Source organism: Hyperolius riggenbachi, chromosome 4 (assembly GCF_040937935.1).
Source record: "Hyperolius riggenbachi isolate aHypRig1 chromosome 4, aHypRig1.pri, whole genome shotgun sequence".
Classification (NCBI taxonomy): domain Eukaryota; kingdom Metazoa; phylum Chordata; class Amphibia; order Anura; family Hyperoliidae; genus Hyperolius; species Hyperolius riggenbachi.
In genome coordinates this window covers 236,445,649-236,471,654 of record NC_090649.1, presented here as the reverse complement: position 1 = coordinate 236,471,654, position 26,006 = coordinate 236,445,649, and the positions used below count along the sequence as shown (strand labels likewise).

Sequence of the window (26,006 nt, the reverse complement as noted above, 5' to 3'; positions counted from 1 at the left end):
GGCTCCATGGTTACCATCTGACTCCACAGGCGGAGTGGACAGTCTATTGGAGCACTAGACACATCTTTTTTACTTCTTACTCTTGATGCTGGTTGTGCGATATGGAGTGGAATGTCACCCTCATCATCTTCCTCCTCCCCCTCTCTTTCCCTCCTCTCAGCACTTTCCACCAGGTCACACAGGGTACCATCAAGCAAGTAGATAATGGTATGGCGCCTTTTCAGCCTGACCACTCCCAACTCACATTTGTATCCTGCTCAAAGGGGGCCAGTACCTTGCACAGCATCTCCATCTGCAACCACTGGTCACTGGAAAAATAGGACAGCTTGTGTGGCTGTATCATGGGCCTGGCGTCTCCATGCATCATGTGATTCTTTCTAGTCAAAGCATAAATAATCAGTCTATGAGGTGATGGCAGCTTCTGCTGGTGCTGGATTTTGCCAAGGACTGTGGCGGCATTAGGTCATTGGCAGAAGTGGTTGCAAATGGAGCAAACCTTTCTCAGTAAGTCCATGCAAAGGAACTGCTACACCACTAGCTTTAAGACATGCCCAAAGAAAGGCACATGTGCTGTATTGCCTATGTGCAGCTAGAAGGTTATCGCCAGTGGTGAGGGAAATGCCGATATTCTTTTTGCAGTAATTTTTGCAAACAAATGTAAAATTTAACTTTTGAGCGAAAATGCCATTGAAAATAATTTTGTAATAAGTTTGTGATTTTTTGCAAATTTTCACGCTAAAATAAAATGTTTGGGATATTGCAAATATTCGTGGTAAAATAAATTTTTTGGAATACAATAGCAACGCGCACACTTGTCTCAAACAGAAATAAAATCAGAACAGTCTCACAAAGTCCCCAACAGGTACACTCCTCGGATCCAACCACCTGAAGCAAGGGACTGTCCTGTAATTTCGTTTGGCCGGACAATCACGTCAACATGCAAGGGAAAAATAAGAGCATATAGCGTAATACTGCAAATCCAAGCCTGGTTTAGACAGCAGAAACCACCACCACTCTAATCCAACTGTGTAGACTAAGAAGACACCTCTTTCCAGCACCGGTGTTAGGACACCCCCCTCTGTGCCCGCACTCACCGGGCTGTCCTCCCAGATCTCCGGAGGTGGGATTGATAATATATCAGGGGATGGCGTAATCCTCAATTCCTTAGGCTAATAACTCCCATTCAAACTGTGGACTCTTTCAAAAACTGTTCAAACTGCTCGTCCAGCTCCTGCTTGGATAACCGATGAGCCATTGCTGGCTATCATAAACCTTCACAGGCTGTGGCTGGAAGTCACTGAAAGTTCGTTGCTTTATGTAGCAGAGCCTTGGGTCTCCCTGGGAGAAGGTTTATGATAGCCAGCAATGGCTCATCGGTTATCCAAGCAGGAGCTGGACGAGCAGTTTGAACAGTTTTTGAAAGAGTCCACAGTTTGAATGGGAGTTATTAGCCTAAGGAATTGAGGATTACGCCATCCCCTGATATATTATCAATCCCACCTCCGGAGATCTGGGAGGACAGCCCGGTGAGTGCGGGCACAGAGGGGGGTGTCCTAACACCGGTGCTGGAAAGAGGTGTCTTCTTAGTCTACACAGTTGGATTAGAGTGGTGGTGGTTTCTGCTGTCTAAACCAGGCTTGGATTTGCAGTATTACGCTATATGCTCTTATTTTTCCCTTGCATGTTGACGTGATTGTCCGGCCAAACGAAATTACAGGACAGTCCCTTGCTTCAGGTGGTTGGATCCGAGGAGTGTACCTGTTGGTGACTTTGTGAGACTGTTCTGATTTTATTTCTGTTTGAGACAAGTGTGCGCGTTGCTATTGTATTCTAATCTGCATGTCCACACATTGACATTTGTTACGCGAACCACAGAGTGCAATTTTTCCAAAAGCGCATATCTATATTTTATTCAAAATAAATTTTTTGCTTTTTTTCATGAAAAGGTTTTTTCCTTTGACCATATTGCGAAAATATCGTGTATTTTTGTGAATATTTTCTCGAAATCGAAAATAGCATTTTCGATGGTAAAAAATTGGTGAAAAACACTGGTTATCGCACGCCTGTTTTGAGCTGGGAGGGTGTAAGCCAAGCCTCAACCTCTTTTTGCAAATCGGACAAAGTTTCTCAATGTAACTTTTCTCCCTCAAGGACACCATTTTCAGCACTGCCTGGCAACGTGTGTTTGAGGGAGCTGTAGTGAGTGGTGTGGCCACTTAATTACAGTTTCCTCTGTTACTGGCCTTGCAGGAGTGTAAAATGGGATTCAGTACGGGATTTTATTAAAGAGTTTTTAGTAACTTTATGAATTAATTATTGACATACTATAGATTTTCAGTTGTGAATTATTTCGAGGCAGAATCACCTTGAAGTGTACCTAATGAACATTGTTTTCTTCAGCTATTTTGCTGTTGGTTGACTTCTATGTGGTAATCCACCATTTTAAACTTTTTTTCATGTTTTATCACACCTGGGGGCCCCTCCTCCCACCCCTTTATGTTCTTAAAACAAAAGGCATTTGCAATCATTCAGATTAAAGATATCCTATGACTAAAGAAGTTAAAGGTGGCCATACATCAGGCAACTTTGCGGATGATCGACCATCCAATTTGATCATTATAAAAGAATTGTATGAAAATCTGTGCATTGCTGGGCTAACTTGGTCGACTGGGTGCGCGGCAGAAAAGGCATGCAATTTCGCGGCAATCGACTAACGCAACGAAACCCCTGGTGCTGTCCCCCTAATGAAAAATGTGCGCCGTGCATGGTATACATTATCTATCCGCGGCCTGCGCTTGTCCCTCCGCTGCTCCGGGCACATTCCTCTGTACATACATGCGCGCCTCACTTGGTTTTCTAGTAGGGGGGCATGCTCGCCCTTTTCATGAAAAAAAGTATTTAAGGGGGTCAATTGTAAGTTTCCCTCCGCTTAATTTTCTCTGAAGAGTAGGAACATGGGGGTTTCAAAACAGCTCTCAAATGACCTGTGGACAAAGATTATGTAGGTCAGGGGTTACTGAGCTTAGCAAGCCAATTTGAGTTCCAATAATTAGTTCTAAAGGTTTTGGAATCAATAAAATGACAACAGTGCCCACATCTATGCACCTGCCTAATTTTGTTTAAACAATGATTGCACACTACCTATCTGTAAATCCAATAAACTTCATTTCACTTCTCAAATATCACTGTGTGTCTCCTATGTGATATATTTAACTGACTTTTTTTTATTGTAACAACCAACGATTTATACAGGAAAATCATGATGATTAACAAGGTTGCCCAAACTTTCGCATCCCACTCTAACTACTGCAATGTACGTACTATATGTTCACAAAAATAAAGTGAGAATACAGCATTACTGTTTATATCAATGCAGAAAAATACTGATCTTGTGAGAAAAGAATAAAAGGCATATGCTTCTTCTTGCAAACAAAAGAGAACCATCACAAGACAACAACTTTGAACAGCCTAAAGCAACCAATAAGATTCTGGTTTACACCACAATCTGTCAGACATGCATTGTATAGCCAGACCTATAGCAGGCTGGACCAACAACCACTTGGATTCAGCTGCAGCATCCTCACACCTTTGAACTGTAGATATCAGAGCAGTTTCTAGGCTAAATTGCACCAAGGGCGAGGCTGAGCTATTTTATTTGGTTTGCTATTTTATCAAGCTCTTTTGTTTGACAGTCTTCACCATATTTTATAACCATGTTGATGACTTTTACTCAATTCAAGATTTCCAGACTGTCTTCATCTCTGTTTGTCTCATTGCTTAATAGGTTTGCATTAAAAGGAACCCAAGGTGTGAGACCTATGAAGGCTGCCATATTTATTTCCTTTTATATAATTCCAATTGCCTGGCAGTCCTGGTGATCTTTCTGGTCAGTAGGGTTTAAATCACACACCTGAAACAAGTATGCAGCTAATCTTGTCAGATGTATCATAAAAATCTGATCTGCTTATGCTTGTTCAGGTTCTATGGCTTAAAGGGACACTGAGGAGTGCCCGAATGTAAAAAGTTGCGTGATGACGAGTGGCGTAAGGATCCAGGAAGAGCCGGCTTCCTCCAGCCCACCACAGGCCGCGAGGTCCCCCTGGCTCCTATCCGTGCGCCTCTGCCAGCCCCTGTTACCGGCGACAGCCGGGTGTCGGGCCGGCTCTTCCAACGGGGGCTGGCAGAGGTGCACGGAAAGGAGCCAGGAGGACGCCGGGGGACCTCGCATTCATTAATCTCTGTTCACGTATGAATGGTCGCAGGCATCAAAGAGATGTCGCGATAATTTGTTTATTTTCGATAGAACCCATGCACACATTACTTCCTATTTAGTGTACTATAGAGACACAATAGGAAGTAATGTGCGAGGACATCTTGTGGCCAAATAGTAAAATTATATCTACACACATTTAATTTACGGTAAAAAAAAGACCTACAAATACATTTTATATTAATGCATTACCTCCCACACTTTACCATAATTACCCTTTTTTTGTGTATTAAAAAAAAAATTACAATAAAAAAAAAGTACATTATTAGTTACCATAGGGACTGAACTTTTTTAATATGTATGTCAAGAGGGTATATTACTGTTAATTTTGAAACTATGGGCTTGTAAATAGTGATGACGCAAAACTGAAAAAATGCACCTTTATTTCCAAATAGAATATTGGAGACATACATCATACTAGGGAAATATTTTAAACCTTGCAAGAACCGGGACAAATGGGAAAATAAAATATGTCGGTTTTAATTACCGGTAGCATGTATTATTTTAAAACTATAATGGACAAAATCTGAGAAATAATACTTTTTTTCCATGTTTTTTTCTTATTTTTCCTGTTACAACGCAGTTAGAATAAAATAATTCTTAGCAAAAAGTACCTCCCAAAGAAAGCCTAATTGGTGGTGAAAAAAACAAGATATAGATTGTTTTGTTGTGATAAGTAGTGATAAAGTTATAGCGAGTTTACGGAAGGAGCTCTGACAGGTGAAAATTGGTCTGGTTTTTAACTACTTTCGGACCGAGCGAGTGCGAATCTACGTCGGGCAGGGGGCGCTGCGGTCCTGACAGGACGTAAACTCTACGTCCCATTGACCACGCGCCCCTGCCCGTCTCCGCCGCTCTGCCCCCGCTGCTCGTTGCTGCCCTGCCGCCTCTATGACAGCAGAGCACTGTGAGTCGGGCAGGAGCCGTTTTCATTGGCTCCTGGCCCTGTCATTCATGTAAGCCGCTCTCATTGGCTTACATGGAGTGACAGGGTCAGGAGCCAATGAAAGCGGCTCCTGACCGGCGCACAGCGCTCTGCCGTCATAGCGACGGCAGAGAGAGCAGCCTGCGGCGGGGACAGAGCGGCGTGTTCGTCGGGAGCGGCGGATCATTGCGGCGATTCGTCGGGAAGCGGCGATTTACGGGACCAGCACCCTCTGGTCCTTAAGGGGGCAGAGGGTGCTGGTCCAGAAAGGGTTAAAGAGACACTGAAGCCTCCAAAAAAACAATCTTTTTATTCAATTATTATTTAATCATTTTATTTAATAAATGTATTTAACATAATAGTACTAACTAAACCGCAGCATTCATGCCGCTATAAACTATGTAAATCCCCCCAAACTCTCCATGCCTCTCCCCTGCAAAATCCACGACTTTCTTGGTTGTGGATTTTGCTGTCTGTCAGCGGAGGATCTCCGCCTCTCCCCCGCCCCTCTCAGCAAAGGAAGACAGAGGGGTGGGGGAGAGGTGGCGATCCGGCTGACAGATGCGTGTGAGGCAGAGCTGCAGCTCATAGCCCTGCCTCACACAGAAGCGCTGCCCGGATTTTGTTCCTCTTTATAGCTTCACTGTGTTTACTATAATGACCCATTTGTTCCACAAAGAGAAAAGATCCTACACATCCAAGGGGATGCTGGCTCTACATACGCAGAGCTGGGACTGATCCCTCCCATCTCATTAATATTACCTTTTAATGAGAGATCTGTGAGGAAGATGAAAAATGCTGAGCTTCAGAACCCTGGTCAAACACCAGAGTAACCGGTATGTCTGTATAATACAGTGGTTTGGAAAAGTATTCGGCCCCCTTGAAGTTTTCCACATTTTGTCACATGCTACAAACATGAATTAAATTTATTGGAATTACACGTGATAGACCAATACAAAGTGGTGTACATGTGAGAAGTGGAACGAAAATCATACATGATTCAAAAAATTTTTTACAAAAAAAAAAAATATATCAATAACTGCAAAGCGGGGTGTGCGTAATTATTCAGCCCCCTTTGGTCTAAGTGCAGTCAGTTGCCCATAGACATTGCCTGATGAGTGCTAATGACTAAATAGAGTGCACCTGTGTGTAATCTAATGCCAGTACAAATACAGCTGCTCTGTGACGGCCTCAGAGGTTTTCTAAGAGAATATTGGGAGCAACAACACCATAAAGTCCAAAGAACACACCAGACAGGTCAGGGGTGAAGTTATTGAGAAATTTAAAGCAGGCTTAAGCTACAAAAAGATTCCAAAGCCTGAACATCTAAACTTACAGGCCTAACAAGGAGAGAGCTGATCAGAAATGCAGTCAAGAGGCCCATGGTGATTCTGGACGAGCTGCAGAGATCTACAGCTCAGGTGGGGGAATCTGTCCACAGGACAACTATTAGTCATGCACTGTACAAAGTTGACCTTTATGGAAGAGTGGCAAGAAGAAAGCCATTGTTAACAGAAAAGCATAAGAAGGCCTGTTTGCAGTTTGCCACAAGCCATGTGGGGGACACAGCAAACATGTGGAAGAAGGTGCTCTGGTCAGATGAGACCAAAATGGAACTTTTTGGCCAAAATGCAAAATGCTATGTGTGGCGGAAAACTAACACTGCACATCACTCTGAACACACCATCCCCACTGTCAAATATGGTGGTGGCAGCATCATGCTCTGGGGGTGCTTCTCTTCAGCAGGGACAGGGAAGCTGGTCAGAGTTGATGGGAAGATGGATGGAGCCAAATACAGGGCAATCTTGGAAGAAAACCTTTTGGAGTCTGTCTGCAAAAGACTTGAGACTGGGGCGGAGGTTCACCTTCTAGCAGGACAACGACCCTAAACATAAAGCCAGGGCAACAATAGAAGGGTTTAAAACAAAACATATCTATGTGTTAGAATAGCCCAGTTAAAGTCCAGATCTAAATCCAATCGAGAATCTGTGGCAAGATCTGAAAACTGCTTTCCATCTAATCTGACTGAGCTGGAGCGGTTTTGCAAGGAAGAATGGGAAAGGAATTCAGTCTCTAGATGTGCAAAGCTGGTAGAGACATAACCTAAAAGACTGGCAGCTGTAATTGCAGCAAAAGGTGGTTCTACAAAGTATTGACTGCCGCAGTGTTCTCCCCAGAATTTTTTTCTAGCCAGGTGGCATGAAAATGTAGCCGGATGGCATGAAAAAGTAGCCGGGTTGGGCGAGATGAGCTAATGCAGGGCAGGGCTTCTGTGCGCAACTCTGCTCACAGCATAGGAGGTGGTGAGCTGCTGACACCCGGGTGCTCACCAAAACTAGCCGGGTGGAGCACTTGGCTAAAAGAGCCTGGGGAGAACACTGGGCTGAATAATTACGTACACCACACTTTGCAGTTATTTTTTTTTTTTTAAATGTTTGGAATCATGTATGATTTTCGTTCCACTTCTCACATGTACACCACTTTGTATTAGTCTTTCACATGGAATTCCAATAAAATTGATTCAGGTTTGTGGCAGTAATATGACAAAATGTGGAAAACTTCAAGGGGGCCGAATACTTTTGCAAACCACTGTATGGCTTGTTAAAATGCCTGAAATATATAGAGATGATTTAGAAAGGTTATTTTTTCTTGTGAGGTTAAAATGATGTCAGACTATAACAGAAGATCTGCTTTTGTTTGGCCAAGCTTAGCTCAGCATTATGCATGAGAATGGAAAGGTGTGTGCACAGAATAACCAATATCTAAAAGATTGCTCTGATTTCTGTATCTACAAAAAGAAATGTAAATACTGGAATTTTGCTGACCGCTATGAACGACACGTTTGTGAGCAGGTCATGGTACGTAATCAAAAAAGTACATGGACATATTGATGTGCAACAGAAACAGCTAACACAAAGGCCAGATGAGAGGGAACTAAGAAAACGAATGTACTAAATATATAATTGACAGTCAAAAAACTGAAGGAGAGAATACTAGCGTCGCAGTTAACACCTATGAAATGTTGTGTGGGAGGTGTGGGTTACAGCAATTAAACACATGCCAATATGTGAAGCTCAGGAAGAGCAAGAATAAATGCTGCATAAATATGTTTCCGCAGTAAATCCGAACACTGGAAAACACCATACTGTTGACAAAAATACTGTTTAACTATTCTTAAAATATTGGTTTGCTTTGCATTGCCTTATTACAAATGTTGATATGATTTCAGGACTGCAATGGCAGAGTTAGGAAAACCATTAACATAAACAGAACAGAAAACTACCTAGAAGTGATGACAGACAACGCAGTAATTTAGAACTGGGGAATGATCAGACTGGATCCAGCAGATCAGGATTTGATCATTAGCAATCTACCTTTAGCAAGATTTAGCTCATTTAATTCTTCTTCAGTAGACAGATCTAAGGCAGGGTTCTCACACTATTTGTACCTATGTTTATGTCATTTTGTCATTGCTCATTAACATTAATAGTATATAAAGTATATACATTTCAAAGTATTGTGAAAACACATCAACACTGCTTACAGGGAAACTGGATATCCTTTATTAACAAAACGAAGAACAAAGAAAGCATCAAAACATTTAAAGGGAAGGTTCAAGCAAAAAAAAAAAAAAGAGATTCACTTACCTGGGGCTTCTACCAGCCCCATGTAGCCATCCTGTGCCCTTGTAGTCACTCACTGCTGCTCCAGTCCCCCGCTGGCAGCTTTCTGACCTCGGAGGTCAGGGCCACATTGCATACATTTTCACGCATTCCAGCTAGTGCAGGAACAAAAATTTACGCGTTTCACCACTAACGCGTAAAAATGTATGTGTTAATGATCCTGCACTAGCGGGAATGTGTAAAAATGTACGCAATTTGGCCCTGACCTCCGAGGTCAGAAAGCTGCCAGCGGGGGACTGGAGCAGCAGTGAGTGACTACGAGGGCACAGGATGGCTGCATGGGGCTGGTAGAAGCCCCAGGTAAGTGAATCTCATTTTTTTTTTTTTGCTAGGACCTTCCCTTTAAGAATTAGCTGTTTATAGAACTCTGACGTAGGTAAAATTGAACACCATTGCTCACTTGGCTTCTGCAGTTGTGAAATGAGGTTTCATAAATATTCTGTGAGTCTGACCCACTTAACGTGTCATAAGCCTTTGCTAGATATGATAAATAGCCCCAAAAGTAACCAACTCTGCATGTTACTTTACTAACTTAAGTGACAGAGGGACCTCTGTGTATACTGTTCTAGAATACACCATTAGCAATCCATCAAAATACTGAAAAGTAGTTACATGAGGTTTTTATAGCTAGATCATTAAAAATAGGCCAGGCTTTACCGGCAATATCTGATTAACATCCTGATTCCAGATACTATTGCTTTTTAGCCCTGTGCAGGAACTTAAAGAGGAACTCCAGTGAAAATAATGTAGTTAATTTTTACCATAATTATGTATAAATGATTTAGTCAGTGTTTGCTCATTGTAAAATCTTTCCTCTCCCCGATTTACATTCTGACATTTATTACATGGTGACATTTTTACTGTGGGCAGGTTATGTAGCTGCTCCTAGCTGTTTTGGCTGTTAGAGACAGCTATAAACAGCTAATTCCTGTCTGTGAACCTTGTTACATTGGCCTCAATTCACGGAGCATTATCAAACGTTTATCAAACACTTTATCAAACGTTTGATAATTTACCTCATGGGTAAAATCTAATTTTGAATTCACCAAGGTGTTATATATTTGTTGAACGTTTTATCGGTAAAACATTCGATAAATATATACCACCTTAGTGAATTTAAAATGAGATTTTACCCATGTGGTAAATTATCAAACGTTTGATAAAGTGTTTGATAAACGTTTGATAATGCTCCGTGAATTGAGGCCAATGTAACAAACTGCCAAAAGTACCGGGTACTCAGAGCTTCTTGTGGGAGGGGTTTCAGCACAAAATCAGTCATACAGCGCTCCCTGATGGTCTGTTTGTGAAAAGTATTATATTTCTCATGTAAAAGGGGGTATCAGCTACTGATTGGGATAAAGTTAAATTCTAGGTTGGAGTTTATCTTTAAAGGAGAGCCTGTTTTAATCTGTGAAAAAGCCTTTTGATTTAAATAAAACCCTCTTTAAAAACCTGGTCAGGGGAACTTCCACTGCTGTAAGAAATCCTCTCATATGAGGACATAAATATCTATAAAATGTAAAAGTGCTTTAAAAAAATAAATAAATACACACACACGCACACACAAACACACACACACCTACAGTATATTGGAGTAATGCTCTGCTGATGTCCAAACTGCAAATAGTTATTGTCTACCCTAAAAACAAACAAGTTGCTTAAAACAAAGCATATGTAAATACTATTTGTCCACTTACAGTTCACTGATCCTGTGCTAAATATCCATTACATCTATTAAAGATGCCACCCAGTTTTGCCAGGCTAAGGCCACACTCAGCTGGCAAGCGATTGCTTACGTTCTGTTACCCCATAGAGAAATGGAGAAATTCCTAAAACCAATCCCTGGCACAGATGTCAATGTCTCTGTCACTCTGCTCTAATACAAGTAAAGCAGTCAGGTTAACACTGCAAGGGACATACAGGACAACTGATATTGTAGTACATAAGGGACTGTGTGTTTTAATGCAAAGACGTGTCACATTAATCGGACCAGTCAACATGTTATGTTTATGGTAAGTGCCTTCATTTCTTTTGAACTTCAGAATATAGTATTTATATGTTGTTTTAAAAATAGGAGAACAACTGCAGCTTTGTTTCTAACCTCCAACAAATATAGGTTACCTGACAAAAGAAAAGTAATTTAAATTGCAAATTGTATCTAATCTAATTTACCGAGCGAGTGATTGAAGAGTAGCTACATCATGACTGTCAAAACTACACAATAACAAATCCCACGCATTTGGCACCATAATGTCTAGTGAAATATTTCAGCATTTTATCATATACAAGATAAGAGAAAGAAGAGATTCTAACCACTTTGTCCTCCTTTTGGAACACATCCAAGGAAGCAGGGAAGAAGGAGAAAAATAACAAAAATAAATGTTAAGCAGCTATTAACAATGATAATAAAATATAGATTCATTAAGTTTTCCCCGTAATCCTAATAAAATGACTTTCCAGTAGGCTGTGTGCAAATTGGACCCTTGCTAGAGACCCTTCTCTGTAGTACCACAATGGTACATCCCCCCCCCCCCCCCCCTTTTCTTACTGTTATTCTTATTGCCTCAACACACATTCTGCCACAGTGTCATGTCTCACCTGTAGTAGCAGTGCAGCTGAAATCTGAGGGTGCTGGTTAAGGAAAAACAAAGTATTGAAAAAATACACCAGTCAACTGAAAGAAAATGAATATTTCCAATTGTGTACTTCTTTACACATGCTTGATCTACTGCAAGGACGTTAATAGTGGCCATGCACAAAAACTTCAAAGTGAATAAACCCTGTGATTGATCTATTAAAGAGGAGAACCAGTTAACATGGCTATTGTATATACTTCTGTATTAAACAATCAGGAGTAGCAATAGCCTGCTTTAGAAACATGCCCATGGATTGCACAGTAGCTAGTAAGTATATGCAACAAAGTAATGTATGTGTCATGTGCTCTAAAGACTGCAATCTCTTCCAGCTTCTTCCATCTGTATTGCATCATCACCGGGGTAAGGGTTGAATGAATACAGATTGTTAGGTTTGGACGATTGTGAAAACCATGGTAAGGTAAGCCCTAATAAACAGAAATCATTAAACACAATTTGAAATAAATGTAGTGTTTAGAAATCAGCACACCAAATCCAAAGTTAAACAGAACAGTGACATCAAAATGAAAGCAGCGCATTACTTAAAGCGCATATCCAGCCTATAATACAAATTTACAGGATCCTCTTATAATTACCTGCCTAGTCTTCTTCTTGTAAATCAGTCCCCAGGGTCTGTGTCCGGCAACTTCTGGTGCTTAAGCTCTTAACTTTATAACTATGTATTTGGTGTGAAGACTTACATGCACTGCATTTACTGGTAAGGTGGCTTGTCAGCCAACTATAATCATGCACTCATTACTTTAATCAACTAGATTAATGCTGTACCATTTCACATCTGCCCTAATCTGAAGTAAAATAATTAGCCCTTAACAGACATTAGGAACAGGGCCTTTTTTCACTTGTCAGTAGTGATCACTGTGATTGGCTCAAGTCAGGAGCCAATGAAATTTGCCTGGCCGATGCACAGAGCTCAGTTGTTATTACAGCAGGGTTTAGCGGCAAAGAAGTGGTGATGGTGCGTGGAGACAGGAGTATAAAAAGTATGCCCTGGCAGGTATAAATGGCTTCAAACAGTTTAAATTTCAATCCGCTGCATCCAGAAAAGGTTAAAGGGAACCTGAAGCGAGTAAAATTATTTAAAATAAACACATGACGTAGCTGCAAATGAATATTATATACTAACTTCACTGTCAGTTCCTCTCAGAGGCTCACCATTTTCTTCTTACAGTGATCCCTTCCAGTGCTGACAATATTTTGTCAGAACTGAAATATACCAGTTGCTATCAGTTATATCAGCAGCGGTCAGTTACAACTGAATGTGCAAGGTAATGTCCTTGTTTCACTAGGCCAAGTGGGTGATATTACAGTTTAACAGTGTGCTGACCTGGAAGCTGTTATGGGGTAATAGCCATTTTTATGGATGACGGAATTCCCTTGATCACAGTGGACAAATGGGACAGAGGAGAGGAATAAGAGATTGATGAGTAGACTACACAGGAGGTAAGTATGACCTGTGTATGGTTATTTTGACTTTTTATTTTCAGTTCAGGTTCTCTTTAAGTTTAAAAAAAAAGGGAATCACATAACAAAAGTAACAGATCTGAATGTCTATAAATAGTCTGATGTTCAGCTGATATACAGTATAACAGCAGTCACGTAATTACCTCACTCTCCATATTCTCCCTGTAGACCAAGCAGTTATTCTTTTCTTATGCAGTAAGAGCTGTTCTGACCTCCCTAATACAGACAGGCAGGGCCAGATTTACCATAAGGCACGTGCCTACAGGCGCCTGATGATACAAGACAAGACAAGACAAGACAAATAACATTTATATTGCGCTTTTCTCCTTGTGGACTCAAAGCGCCAGAGCAGAGCAGCAGCCACTAGCGCGCACTCTATTGGCAGTAGCAGTGTAAGGGAGACTTGCCAAAGGTCTCCTACTGAATTAGTGCTGGCTTACTGAACAGGCAGAGCTGAGATTCGAACCCTGGTCTCCTGTGTCAGAGGCAGAGCCCTTAACCATTACACTATCAGCTATCACTATCCACCTACCCGTGGATCACTTCAGTGCACCCACCTACCTACGTGAGCGCACGCAGTGTGATATTTAATACCACCAGTCACTGTACCTGTTCACGGTACGTGTGTGAGACAGGTGCACATTTGTAATACCCATCACTGCATATACCTACCTGTTGTGTTTAGTGCACCCACCTACCTACATGACTGCACGCAGTGTGATATACCACTCCGTGCATACCTGTTAACTGCACCTGTGTGACTGCCCATTGCATTAGTCATGTCAGTGCATACCTTTCACTTCATCCCCCCCGATATGGACAAAATGGACAAACAGGTAGAGGCAGAGGTAGAGGCAGACCCAGAGGAAGGCCACCCGGCAGGTCTGTGCGAGGTCGTGCTGATGTGATTTTGTGCGGCCCTGGACCAAAGTACAGTGCTCAGAAGAAGACACGTCCCATCAACTCCCAAGATTGTCAGGACGTGGTTGACTATTTATCACAGAACACCTCATCTTCCGCAGCCACCAGCGCTACTACAAGCACCACATCCGCTGCATTTGACAGTTCGCAGGAGTTATTTGGTGGGGAAATCACTGATGCACTGCCATTATTGTTAAAACCACATGAAGGCGCTAAGCAAGTTACACCACCTCATATGTCTGAGTTAGGCGACACTCTGGACGTAATGTGTGAGGAGGAGGATGAATTACCTGCTGTTGGTGCTGTTTTGGAGGTGTCTGAGGCAAGCAAAGCTGGGCAGGATAATGATGATGATGACGATGATACGGATGCCACGTGTGTTCCCAATAGAGGAGATGAAAAGGGGGACAGTTCAGAGGGGGAGTCAGAGAGGAGTATGAGGAGACGAGTTCCTGAAAGAAGCAGGGGGAGCTCATCGTCAGAAACAGCTGGTGGCAGTGTCCGGCGCCATGTATCGCCACCTATGGACAGCCAGCCAACGTGCCCTTCAACGTCAGCTGCTGATGCCACCATAGTGCCATCACCCCAGGGGGGCTTAGCGGTTTGGAAATTTTTTAATGTGTCTGACTCATATCAGAGCAATGCCATCTGTTTTCTCTGCCTCCAAAAATTGAGCCGTGGAAAGGCCAACACCCACGTAGGGACAACTGCCTTACGAAGGCACATGCAGAAAAGGCACAAACGGCAAACACCTGAGCAAAAGCAGCACACAAAAGAAAAGCCACCCTCCTTCTCCTCTTCCTCCTTCAGGTGCAGCATCTTCAGCCGCTTTCTCCATTGCACCTTCACAGCCACCCTCCTCCACTCCACCTCTGACCTTGAGCGGTTCCTGCTCCTCTGCCCACAGCAGCCAGGTGTCTGTAAAGGAAATCTTTAAGCGAAAGAAGCAAATTTCTGCCAGTCACCCCCTTGCCCGACATCTGACAGCTGGCTTCGTGGAACTGTTAGCTCGCCAGCTGTTACCATACCAGCTGGTGGACTCTGAGGCCTTCCGTAAATTTGTGGCCATTGGGACACCACAGTGGAAGATACCAGGCCGCAATTATTTCTCTAAAAAGGCGATACCCAAAATGTACCGTGAAGTTGAGAGGCAAGTGGTGTCATCTCTGGCACACAGCATTGGGTCAAGGGTCCACCTGACCACAGATGCCTGGTCTGCCAAGCACGGTCAGAGCAGGCACATACTTACACAGCCCATTGGGTCAACCTGGTGACCGATGGCAAGCAGGGAGTACAATGCTGTGCAGCGGACCAACTTGTGACACCTCCACGGCTTGCAGGTGGGCCTCCTGCCACCTCCTCTCCTCCTGCTACATCCTCTTCGCTGTCGTCATCCTCCTCCTCCTTGGCTGAGTGGTAATTTAACTCTACTGGTGCTGCGATCTCCTCTCCAGCAACACAGCCCCAGCTACACAGCCCCAGCTCCCCAGGGCCTATGCTGCATGCTAGGTACGACGGTGTCACACCATCTTAGACATGTCTTGCCTCAAAGCGGAGAGTCACACTGGAGCAGCTCTCCTGGCTGCTCTTAACAGGTGGATCAGTGGCTGACCCCGCACCAGCTGGAGATCGGCAACGTGGTGTGTGACAACGGCAGCAATCTCACTTCCGCTTTGAATTTGGGAAAGCTGACACATGTACCCTGCATGGCACGTGCTGAATCTAGTCATTCAAAGATTTGTGTCAAAGTACCCAGGCTAAGAGGACGTCCTGAAGCAGGCCAGGAAGTTTTGTGGGCATTTCAGGCGGTCTTACATGGCCATGGCATGCTTTGCTGATATTCAGCGGAGAAACAAGTTGCCAGTGAGACGGCTGATTTGTGATAGCCCGACTCGCTGGAATTCAACCCTACTTATGTTCTCTCGCCTGCTAGAACAGGAGAAAGCCGTCAACCAGTACCTTTACAATTACAGTAGAAGGACGCAGTCTGGGGAGATGGACATGTTCTGGCCCAACAACTGGACACTCATGCAAAATGCATGCAGGCTTATGCGGCCGTTTGAGGAGGTGATCAACCTGGTGAGTCGCAGTGAAGGCACCATCAGCGACTTGATCCCGTACGCTTACTTCCTGGAGCGTGCCGTGCGTAGTGTGGTGGATCAAGCTGTGGAGGAGCGTGAACAAGAACAGTTACAGGAGGAAGCGTTGTGGGATCAATTCTCATCAGAACCAGATGTTTCCTCAACACCTGCGGCAGCACAGAGGGGGGAGGAGGAGGAAGAGTCATGTGGGGAAGAGGAGTCAGACTCGGATGATGAAGAAGGTGTTTCTTTGGAGGAGGAAGTGGCGGCAGAAGAACAACCGCAGCAGGCATCGCAGGGGGCTTGTGCTGCTCAACTTTCCCGTGGTATTGTTCGTGGCTCGGGGGAGGAGGAAGACTTACCTGACGTCACTGTAAAAGAGCAAGAGGAGATGGATAGTACGTCTGCATCCAACTTTGTGCAGATGGCGTCCAGCCTGTTGAGGGACCCCCGTATAAAAAAACTCAAGGGGAATGAGCTGTACTGGGTGGCTACACTACTAGACCCTTGGTATAGGCACGCAGTGGCGGACATGTTACCAACTCACCAGAAGGCAGAAAGGATGCAGCACATGCAGAACAAGCTGGCAACTATGCTTTACAATGCGTCTAAGGGTGTTGTCACAGCACAACGCAATAAAGGTACCACTGCCAGTAATCCTTCTCCCATGTTCACGCAGGCAAGGACAGGACGCTCCAGCGATCTCATGGTGATGTCGGACATGCGGACATTCTTTAGTCCAACGCCTCGCCTTAGCCCTTCCGGATCAACCCTCCACCAATGCCTGGACCGGCAGGTAGCCGACTACCTGGCCTTAAGTGTGGATGTAGACACTGTGAGCTGCGATGAACCCTTGGACTACTGGGTGTGCAGGCTTGACCTGTGGCCAGAGCTGTCCCAATTTGCCATCCAACTTCTGTCTTGCCCTGCCTCAAGCATCCTGTCAGAAAGGACCTTCAGCGCAGCTGGAGGCATGGTCACTGAGAAGAGAAGTCGCCTAAGTCACAAAAGTGTTCAGTACCTGACCTTTATCAAAATGAATGAGGCATGGATCCCGGAGGGCTACTGCCCGCCCCAAGACTAAGTCAGTGCCCACACACAGCATCTCTGCCTGCACGCCATGTGACTGCCTGCCCCAAGACTAAGTCGCTCCCCACACAGCACCTCCGCCCGGAGGCCGCTTGACTGCCTTCTCCGCCACCACCAACAGAGTCCAGGACTCCAGGTGGATTCCTGAATTTTTAAGGCCGTTGCTAGCAGCGGCCGCTATACTTTTTTTTCTGGTGCATGTACATGCCTGCCTAATTGTTCTGGCTGCACTGCAGCTGCAACAACAAAACAAAAGGCATGTACATGTGCCAATTCCCCTTCGTGATGATTACCTTGCCGCGGTGAAGGGGCTTGAGTATCACAATGAAGCAATGACCGACAGCTATATGAGTGCCTCGGGGGGTGGGGGCACACCCATGATAATAAGGTCGTTGCTTCATTGTGGCCAGACTAAATTTGATCAGCTGGACAGTCACTGTTGATCTATCATTGAGCTACCACAGCCCGGCGACCATATGGGCTTGAAAATTGCCATGGCCTGCACTCTCGCCATGGTGCGCACCAGTCCAGCACGGCCGTCACTACACAAACAGCTGTTTGCGGTCCGTTACATAGTGAGTTTGGTGTGTCAGTGTGAAGCAGTACTCTAATTACACTCCCTGATTGATGTATACACATGCAAGATGTTTTAAAGCACTTTAGGCTTGCAATTTAGCATTCAATGTGATTTCTTCCCTTAAAACGCTGCTTTGCGTCAAATCCAGATTTTTTCCCCGGGACTTTTGGCATCTATCCCACTCATCCATGCAAAAACTCAGATGTTAGACCCCTTGAAACATCTTTTCCATCACTTTTGTGGCCAGCATAAGGGTTTCTAGTTTTTAAAGTTCGCCTCCCTATTGAAGCCTATTGCGGTTCGCGGAAGTTCGCAGTTTGCGAACCGAAAATCGGAGGTTCGGACCATCTCTAAAAGAGAGGACAATCAGAGATGTGTGTCATGAGTGGAAGTGAAACTAATATGTGTTGCACTACATTAGGGGCAGGTCCAGAGTCTTACTTGTATAGACTTCTCTTTTACATGAGAAGTTGTGAATTTGCATATTACTTTAGCAGATTATGGCCCTTATTCAATTCAATTTTCTCCTAGGAGATAATTCTTCATCTTATATGTAAAATATTTATTATTTAACATATAAACACTGTCAAAATAGTTCTGAGTATTCGCTTGTTTGTTGGTGGCTTCTTAAAAGACATTTTATTGTCAAGGTATACAAATATAATAATAATAATAATAATATTAATAATAATAATAATAATAATATCACCACCCAGGAGAAATCTTAGGAGACAAAGTGAATTGAATAAGGGCCTATAAGTAATCTTTGCATGTGAATTTCAGTACATGTATACTTTTATACTTTTTTCTTCATCAAATATTTAATTAGAATTGTAAAACATTTCAAGATATGAAATAAAAAAAAGAAAAAGAAAAAAGTCTAGAATCAAATTCCAGCATATAAATACTTATATAGCAAAAGCAAACTTACATTGTTTGACCGAAGGGAAACACGACCTCCACATCGGGCACAGAATTTTGTTCGGCAGTAAGAGCATAGATGTCCGCAGCCATCTGCAAACTTTGTTTTGTGGCAGATTCCACACGTTGGAGCATCGTCCTTATGTTCCCCAGGGTAGCGGTGGGTGTCCTCACCTATTTTTCTGATTTGTTCTTTGTAGCTTTCAAACTGTTGGTGTAACCGCCTGTACAAGGAATATAAACGTAATCAGAGGTCAGGACACCAGCTACCAACCCAGGAAAAAAGCATACAGTTACACAAGCATCATCTGTTAAAGGACCACTGTCATGAAAATCTTAAACTTTAAAATACATGTAAACACATACAAATAAGAAGCATGTTTCTTCCAAAGTAAAATGAGCCATAAATTACTTTTCTCCTATATTGCTGCCACTTACAGTAGGTAGTAGAAAACTGACATTACAGACAGGTTTTGAGCTAGTCTATCTCTCCATAGGGGATTCTCAGCATGGCCTTTATTATTTATAAAGACACTACTGGAAAAAGATTTATAAAAAGATGCTGGCCAGCCTCTGTGCTCGCTGCACACTTTTTTGGCAGTTGAACGGAGCAAATGCCATTCACTAAGTGCTTTTGAAAATAAAGAAAACCTTGACATCCCCATGAGGAGATTGGCTAGTTCAAAAGCTGTCAGATTTCTACTACCTACTGTAAGTGACAGCAACGTGGAAGAAAAGTAATTTATGACTCATTTTACTCTTGAAGAAACGTACTTCTTATCTGTATAGGTTTACATATATTTTAAATTTTAAGATTTTAAACCCCCCTAAATACCAGGCTGATTTTGTACAAATTGGCCACTGCAGCTTTAAGGCCAAGCTGCAGGGCCGCACAACACAGCACACAAGTGCTCCCCCCCTTTTTCTCCCCACCAACAGAGCTCTCTGTTGGTGGGGTCTGATCACCCCCCCCGTGTATTACCCTAATATTTAGGGTTTTTTGTTAATTGAATTCACCCTATGAGAGCCGATCGCTCTCTTGTCCCCCAGCAGTGTCCCCAGTACAGCGCTGCTGCTGATTGCAGCGCAGTACTAACAGAAAAGACGTCGGTTTCGCCTTCTAACAGTCTCCCGAGCGGCGATCGCCGTTCGGAGACTGAAGGCGGAGAAGAGCTCCGCCCCCCAAGCAGGAGATGCGTGTACAGCCTGCGTGCGATCTCCTGCAGCAGCCGGCTCCAGGACCTGATGCCAATTGGCATTAGGCAGTCCTGGAGCTGCAGCCGCGTTCACGCCCATTGGCGTGACGTGGTCGTTAGGTAGTTAAAGAGCCAGAGAGGCATATAAAAATGTTGATATGTTTATATATTTAGCCACTGTAATAGTGTTGTGCTTGATTAGCTTGATTATTGATTATAAAGGTCAAAAGTTCACTCAGCCCCCCTACAACATTGCAAAGGCTGATTGAGGCTGAGTGAACTTTTGACCTTTATGAAAACTTGAATATCTCAAAAACTATAAAAGATAGATGATTTCTGCAGTATAAATGAGCACAGAAATAGTGCTATCCAAACATACCAGTTTCATGTCCATAGGTTGTTGTATGGGCGCTGGTTGATGGTATTGTTTTAAAGAAAATAAGTGCTATTATCTTCAAAATGAAAGCAGCACAAACCTTCATTTTTGCAGAACAAATGGGCACTAACGTAGCACTAACCAAGCATGATGGAAGTTTTATTTGTGCTGATTGTAGGGGGGCCAGCTTCACGGAGCCGACAGACTGCCTAACCTAATACCGCTTATTATGCAGTGACTGCTTGTGTGTCCTTACCATACCCTGATAATAAAACAGAACACGCTGCTTGGCTGGGAGCCAATAGTAGGTGAGTATAATGGAGTATAACTGTCAATTCAAAACTGCCATCCAAATGTTCTGAAAATATCATTGCTGGGGACAGTCATGAAAATGTATACCGTGCTTTGGAAGATACAAAGAGCAACTTTTAAAGCTGTCCCTTTGTTGTGCGCCATGCTTTCTCTCATTGCCTGTTTGACAATACTAGAGTATGTCTACTACTACATGCAATGTATTAAAAAAGTACTTGTCCCCTTCTTGATTTACACCATTTTTTTTTATTATTTATACCACTTATATGTTTGATATAAAATACATTTGTATATGCAAGAGGCGAACTGATTAAACGTAATAACCAAGTTTTTTTTTTCATTTTCATTTGGTTTATTAAAGGAAAAATGTTTACCAAAACCCTTATCACTGTGTGAAAAAGTTATTGCCCCTTGGTCGCTCAATAAACCAAACAACAACATTTCAAACATAAAGGTAAAATAAGACTAGAAAATGAAATTAGACTTGCAGTGTTGTTCTGAACTTGCATGTGTTTGACTGGTCTGTGGAATGAACTGACATTACAAGATCCTATCATATATGTTGAATGCTTCCAAATTTTTATTGAAAGCAATTGTGTCAGAGGGATTATTACAAAATATTTTCTGCTGGATAGTACAGATGTCCACTTGTAGATAATTATATAACTAGATGGCCATTCAAGCAATTATTGTGCTGCATGTCTGTTACCCGAATTACAATTATTGATTTAGAAATAATTATAATAATAATTTAATGTACTGTATAGTTTAACATAAAGACTTCTGATCACTCTGGTTCTAGTCACTAACCAATCAGTGTCCAATGAGCACAGAACAGTTAGTGGGACAAGGGAAATTTGAGGTAGTTCAGAGCATTGGTATCTAAATTGAAATTTCTGGAAAACAAATTATGTTTGTGAAATTGACCGCCTTTTTGCCAGTATGCAGGTTTGTGCCTGTGTGTGTCTGTATGTATGTGTATGCAAAACATTTTTAAAGGGAACCTGAAGCAAGTCAAATTTAAAATAAACACATCATGTAAATGAATTTTACATACTTACCTCGCCATAATATCCTCTCAGAAGCTCACCATTTTCTTCTGACAACGATCCCATCCTGTTCTGACAAGATTTTGTCAGAACTGAAATATATCAGTTGCTGTCAGTTATAGCTGAAAGGACAACTGATGTGCAAGGTAATGTCCATGTTTCCCTATGGCTCAAGTGTGCGATATTACAGTTTAATAGTTTGCTGACCCGGAAGCTGTGATAGGGTCATTGCCATTTTTAAATGGAGAACGGAGAATTCCATTGATCACAGTGGACAAACAGGACACGAGAAAGGAGAAAGAAGTTGATAAGTGACTACACGGGAGGCAAGTATGACCTGTGTATGTTAATTTTGACTTTTAATTTTCAGATCAGGTTTGCTTTAAGATGGCATGGACAGCAGTTAGAGAATCTATGGAAAATCAACAAATCTGGGACGCACTCAAAGCGCTCACTTTGAGGGAAAAAAGTCACCATGTATGGGCACCTTTAGTCCTTGCAACTAAAAAGGGAATATTACGTGTCTCGCATTATGCACTTATCTGCTTTGTGAGTAACTGTTACCTGCAAGGATTGAAGGACATAAATACTAGGCAGACACATTATCTAATTTGTGGAAGTTCATTTTTTCTCCTAAAGGGAAACTCTCTGACTAAGTGTGAAGGATGTGTTTTCCCCGTAGTTTTGTTTTGTTTTCTATGGTGAAATTCGAGTTGGCTTATACTGGAGTATATGGTATAATAGATGCGCATCACAATTCTTTTAACTTTTTTGAAGAAACCAAAGTTTTTATTTGCAAACATTTCTGTAAGTACGCTGCTAGAAGTGTGAATGATCTAGCCAGTTCCTGTGTAGGTTAGTGACTAAAAAGAGGGTGGAAATTTGGAAATTCTTGCATTCTGCCAGTAAGGCCCCGTTCACACTTGCGGTTTAGTAAAAACCGCACCGGATGTCCGGACCGCACCGTATCCGGACCGGACCTGATCCGTACGGTTCCTATCCGGATCCGGTCCGGATCCGGTCCGTTTGCATCCGGTTTCCGTGCGGTGTGAACACGGTTGCGGTCCGGATCCGGTTTCTTAAGGAGATACACATCCTGTAAATACCTGGGGTCTGGGAGGTCAGCAGAAGGGTCTGGGGTCATTGTTGGAGACAAGTGGACGTGTGGAGACCATCCGTGGATACAGAGACTGCAGTTGGGACCATGGATCCAGGCATTTTTTACTCGTAAACCTGGGAATTCTCTCCTTCCTGTTGTTCGCCTCCTTGTCAGACATATCAGACATGTTACTGCCAAAAAGAGCTCCAGCATGAAATCGCTGCTGCCCCACTCTTTGAACGCTGGGCCCATGTGGTCCCCATCCAAAATGCATAGGAAGTGGGGTAGAACGTCCGGTTTTTGTAGCCAGTGTGTTGTGCGCTCTCCGGCTCTCATTGCTTTGTATTGGCCGGATGGTGCAGTCCGGCTCCGCCCCGGATACGGCTGCCGGAGGAGCCGGACCAAAAAATAGCGCATGTTGGAACGGACGCCGGAGTCCGGATCCGGCCCGGATCCGGTCCGGCAGAACGGACGCATGTGAACGGACGCATAGGCTTTCATTGCTATGCCGTGCGTCCGTTCTGCAAGCGGTCCGGCTCGGCGATTCCGGATGGCCACCGCTAATGTGAACCGGGCCTTAGCATCTTGCAATGTTTGTGAGCACACTGTGATGATGTCGGCCAATGACAGCCAGAAACTGACCAGAAGTGATGCGAAACACAAATTCCATTGAAATGAATCGATTGTGCCACCTGGAAGATGGTCATCATTTGGTAAAGATGATCCAATAAAAATCTGCAGGTTGACAGTTCAAACTGTAACTTAGAGAGGAACTCCAGTGAAAATAACGTAATAAAAAAGTGCTTCATTTTTACAATAATTATGTATAAATGATTTAGTCAGTGTTTGCCCATTGTAAAATATTTTAAATCCCTGATTTATATTCTGACATTTATTACAAGGTGACATTTTTACTGCTGGCAAGTGATGTAGCTGCGGCTTGCTGTTTTGGCAGTTGGAAACAGCTGTAAACAGCTATTTGCCACAATGTAACAGAGTTCACCGACAGGAAACTGCCAGAAGTACCTCGGTACTCAGAGCTTCTTGTGGGAGGGGTTTCACCACAATATCAGCCATACAGCGCCCCCTGATGGTCTGTTTGTGAAAAGGAATAGATTTCTCATGTAAAAGAGGGTATCAGCTACTGATTGGAATAAAGTTCAATTATTGGTCGGAGTTTCTCTTTAATACAGTATATACTCAGTGATAAGCAAAAATGCTAATATTCTTTTCGCATTCATTTTTGCGAAAATTATGTTAAATTTGATTTTTGAGCAAAAATACAGATTTTTCACATTTTCACAGTAAAATAGTTACAGTAAAAATATCACTTTTACGCATTTTTGTGGTAAAAATATTGATTCTTTGTGTTTTTACAGTAAAAGTTATTGATTTTTTTGCATTTTCGCAATAAGCGTGAAAAAGAAATCGAAAATAGCAAAAATTCACAAGCAACAATGTATATACTAAATATACACTTTGCACCTTTATTAATATTTTATTAATAGGTCCCAAGTTCCCTAAGTAACCAAAAGTAATGGAGAAAGGCACCCCCTGTGTGTAAGGCTTAGGAGAGAGGTACATGCTGTAATTAGAAGCAGGCACACACTGTAACAGGTAGCAGCAGAGCCATCCCTACCGACACTCCCTAGGCTACCGTACTCCCGCTTCCCGGGATCACGACCAGGGTTTTCTACCATTACAAGAAAGTTCCCAAAGAATGAATCGTCAGCCTCAAGACCCAATCAGAGCTTTCTTCTGCAGAGTTGGACATTACACCCTTATGTCCAGAGCAACAATGTACCAGGAGAGAGGCTCAAAGCATGGGAAGGGGTGGAACATGCAGTTTTATCAATGAAATTTAGGCTTTGCATATTAGAATGTGCTGAGGTCCTGAAACGCTCTTCCAAGAAACTAAGCATGCATACAAGCACCTCCAGTCGCCAGCATTGCATTAACTAGGTCTGCATATAATATTATTATTGACAGGTTTGCTCTAAAACCATTTTTTATTACCACCATTAAGCTCAAAGCTTGGATGAGTACCAAGAGATTGTGAAACAACTCCACACTGAACTCCCCTGCACTTCCAGGATCACTCAGGTCCATCTCTGGGTGGTCATTTTACACATAAATGCTTTGTGAACTGTACAGCCTGATGAATTTTACATAGCAGTAATTCCTGTACCAGTCCAGCGCACATTTTGCACTTCCTTTATTTACAGGCTGTAATAAAACACAAAAAGGGCTTCAAACTATTCTATTTTTACATCAAACTTTACTCACATGTACAAATGTATGTATATGGGTTACATTAGTGGAATGGCCAATATGGTGTCTCCGTGATCTGCACAGAAACAACTATATTCCTGTATTGCAGTAAACAGGTATGCTGTAATAACCAGATGCACAGCATATGAGGATGTCTCCAGTATCAAGGAGACTTCTCCATATAAAGCAATGTCCACAATAAAGGTTACACACCTCAAATCAACAAGGTTTGCACACCGTGGATCAGGAACCAGCCTTTATTGTTGCAAAACACACACTACAATTTGTCGATCACTGATGTTCATTTCAGAGTAGTAACAGATCCCCTTTGTTAGGGAGATCCATTGTGACTCTGAAACGACCACTCCCACTGCCATGATTGTGCCCACAATTGCCCCACAATATGTCGTGTACGAATACAACTGCACCAAAAATCTCAAAGGCCGGCAATTGCAATTCAGATAAAAACAGATTGCGTTAGTGGAAAAATAGAATCAGCTAAATGGCCACCATCTACTTTTTGAAGGGGATCACAGCTAGAGGGAAAGGGCTGTCATGGAACACTAAAGGATGGTTCTTGAGCTACCGCGTATGGAACTTGAGGGTTACTCTGCTGTATAAAGGACATACTTTCCCTCAAAATAATATAAACAAGAGAATTCCAAAATGTCTGTCCACAATCAGCTGTTCCACTTATTCATGGTATTTAATATATTCCATTCTGATACAGCAGGTGTGTTCCTCCCTCTTACATACTGCTTATACCACAAGCGTGTTAGTGTCTGTGTGAGTTCCTCCTAGGCCTCTGCACCAATGCAGAGGGTGCAGCATGTATGCTGAGCAAACGGAGGCACCTTGGGAATTCTTTAAATTTCCATACAGAACTTGAGTCAAGCAGGCACCACCAGTATAATTATAGCTTCTTATTTGATCACATTGGATTAAAAGCAGTGCTACAACTGTAACCATACCATTTCTACTTATGACGACATCAAGAGCCTCGATAGACTTCTGAGTCTACCCTTCAGCAAACCAGTGCTGTTTTTTTTAGTTTCCATTAGTAAATGATAATCTGTCTCAATCCTCTTCTGGTTCATATCAAAAGTTAGTTTGTGTGTGTG

The 26,006-nt window shown here is 42.8% G+C and overlaps 1 protein-coding gene across 16 annotated transcripts in view; it reads right to left on the bottom strand.

The window, feature by feature from the left end:
• Positions 1 to 26,006, bottom strand: part of RIMS1 (regulating synaptic membrane exocytosis 1) — a 443,920-nt gene that overhangs the window by 315,696 nt on the left and 102,218 nt on the right. For 15 of the 16 annotated variants that reach the window (XM_068281486.1, XM_068281464.1, XM_068281474.1 and 12 more), the window contains exon 2: positions 18,593 to 18,806. In XM_068281486.1, coding sequence (XP_068137587.1) covers positions 18,593 to 18,806 — 214 coding nt within the window. Of the gene's footprint in view, positions 1 to 11,476; positions 11,492 to 18,592; positions 18,807 to 26,006 lie in introns of those variants that run through there. The other variant, XM_068281473.1, reaches the window with a different exon arrangement.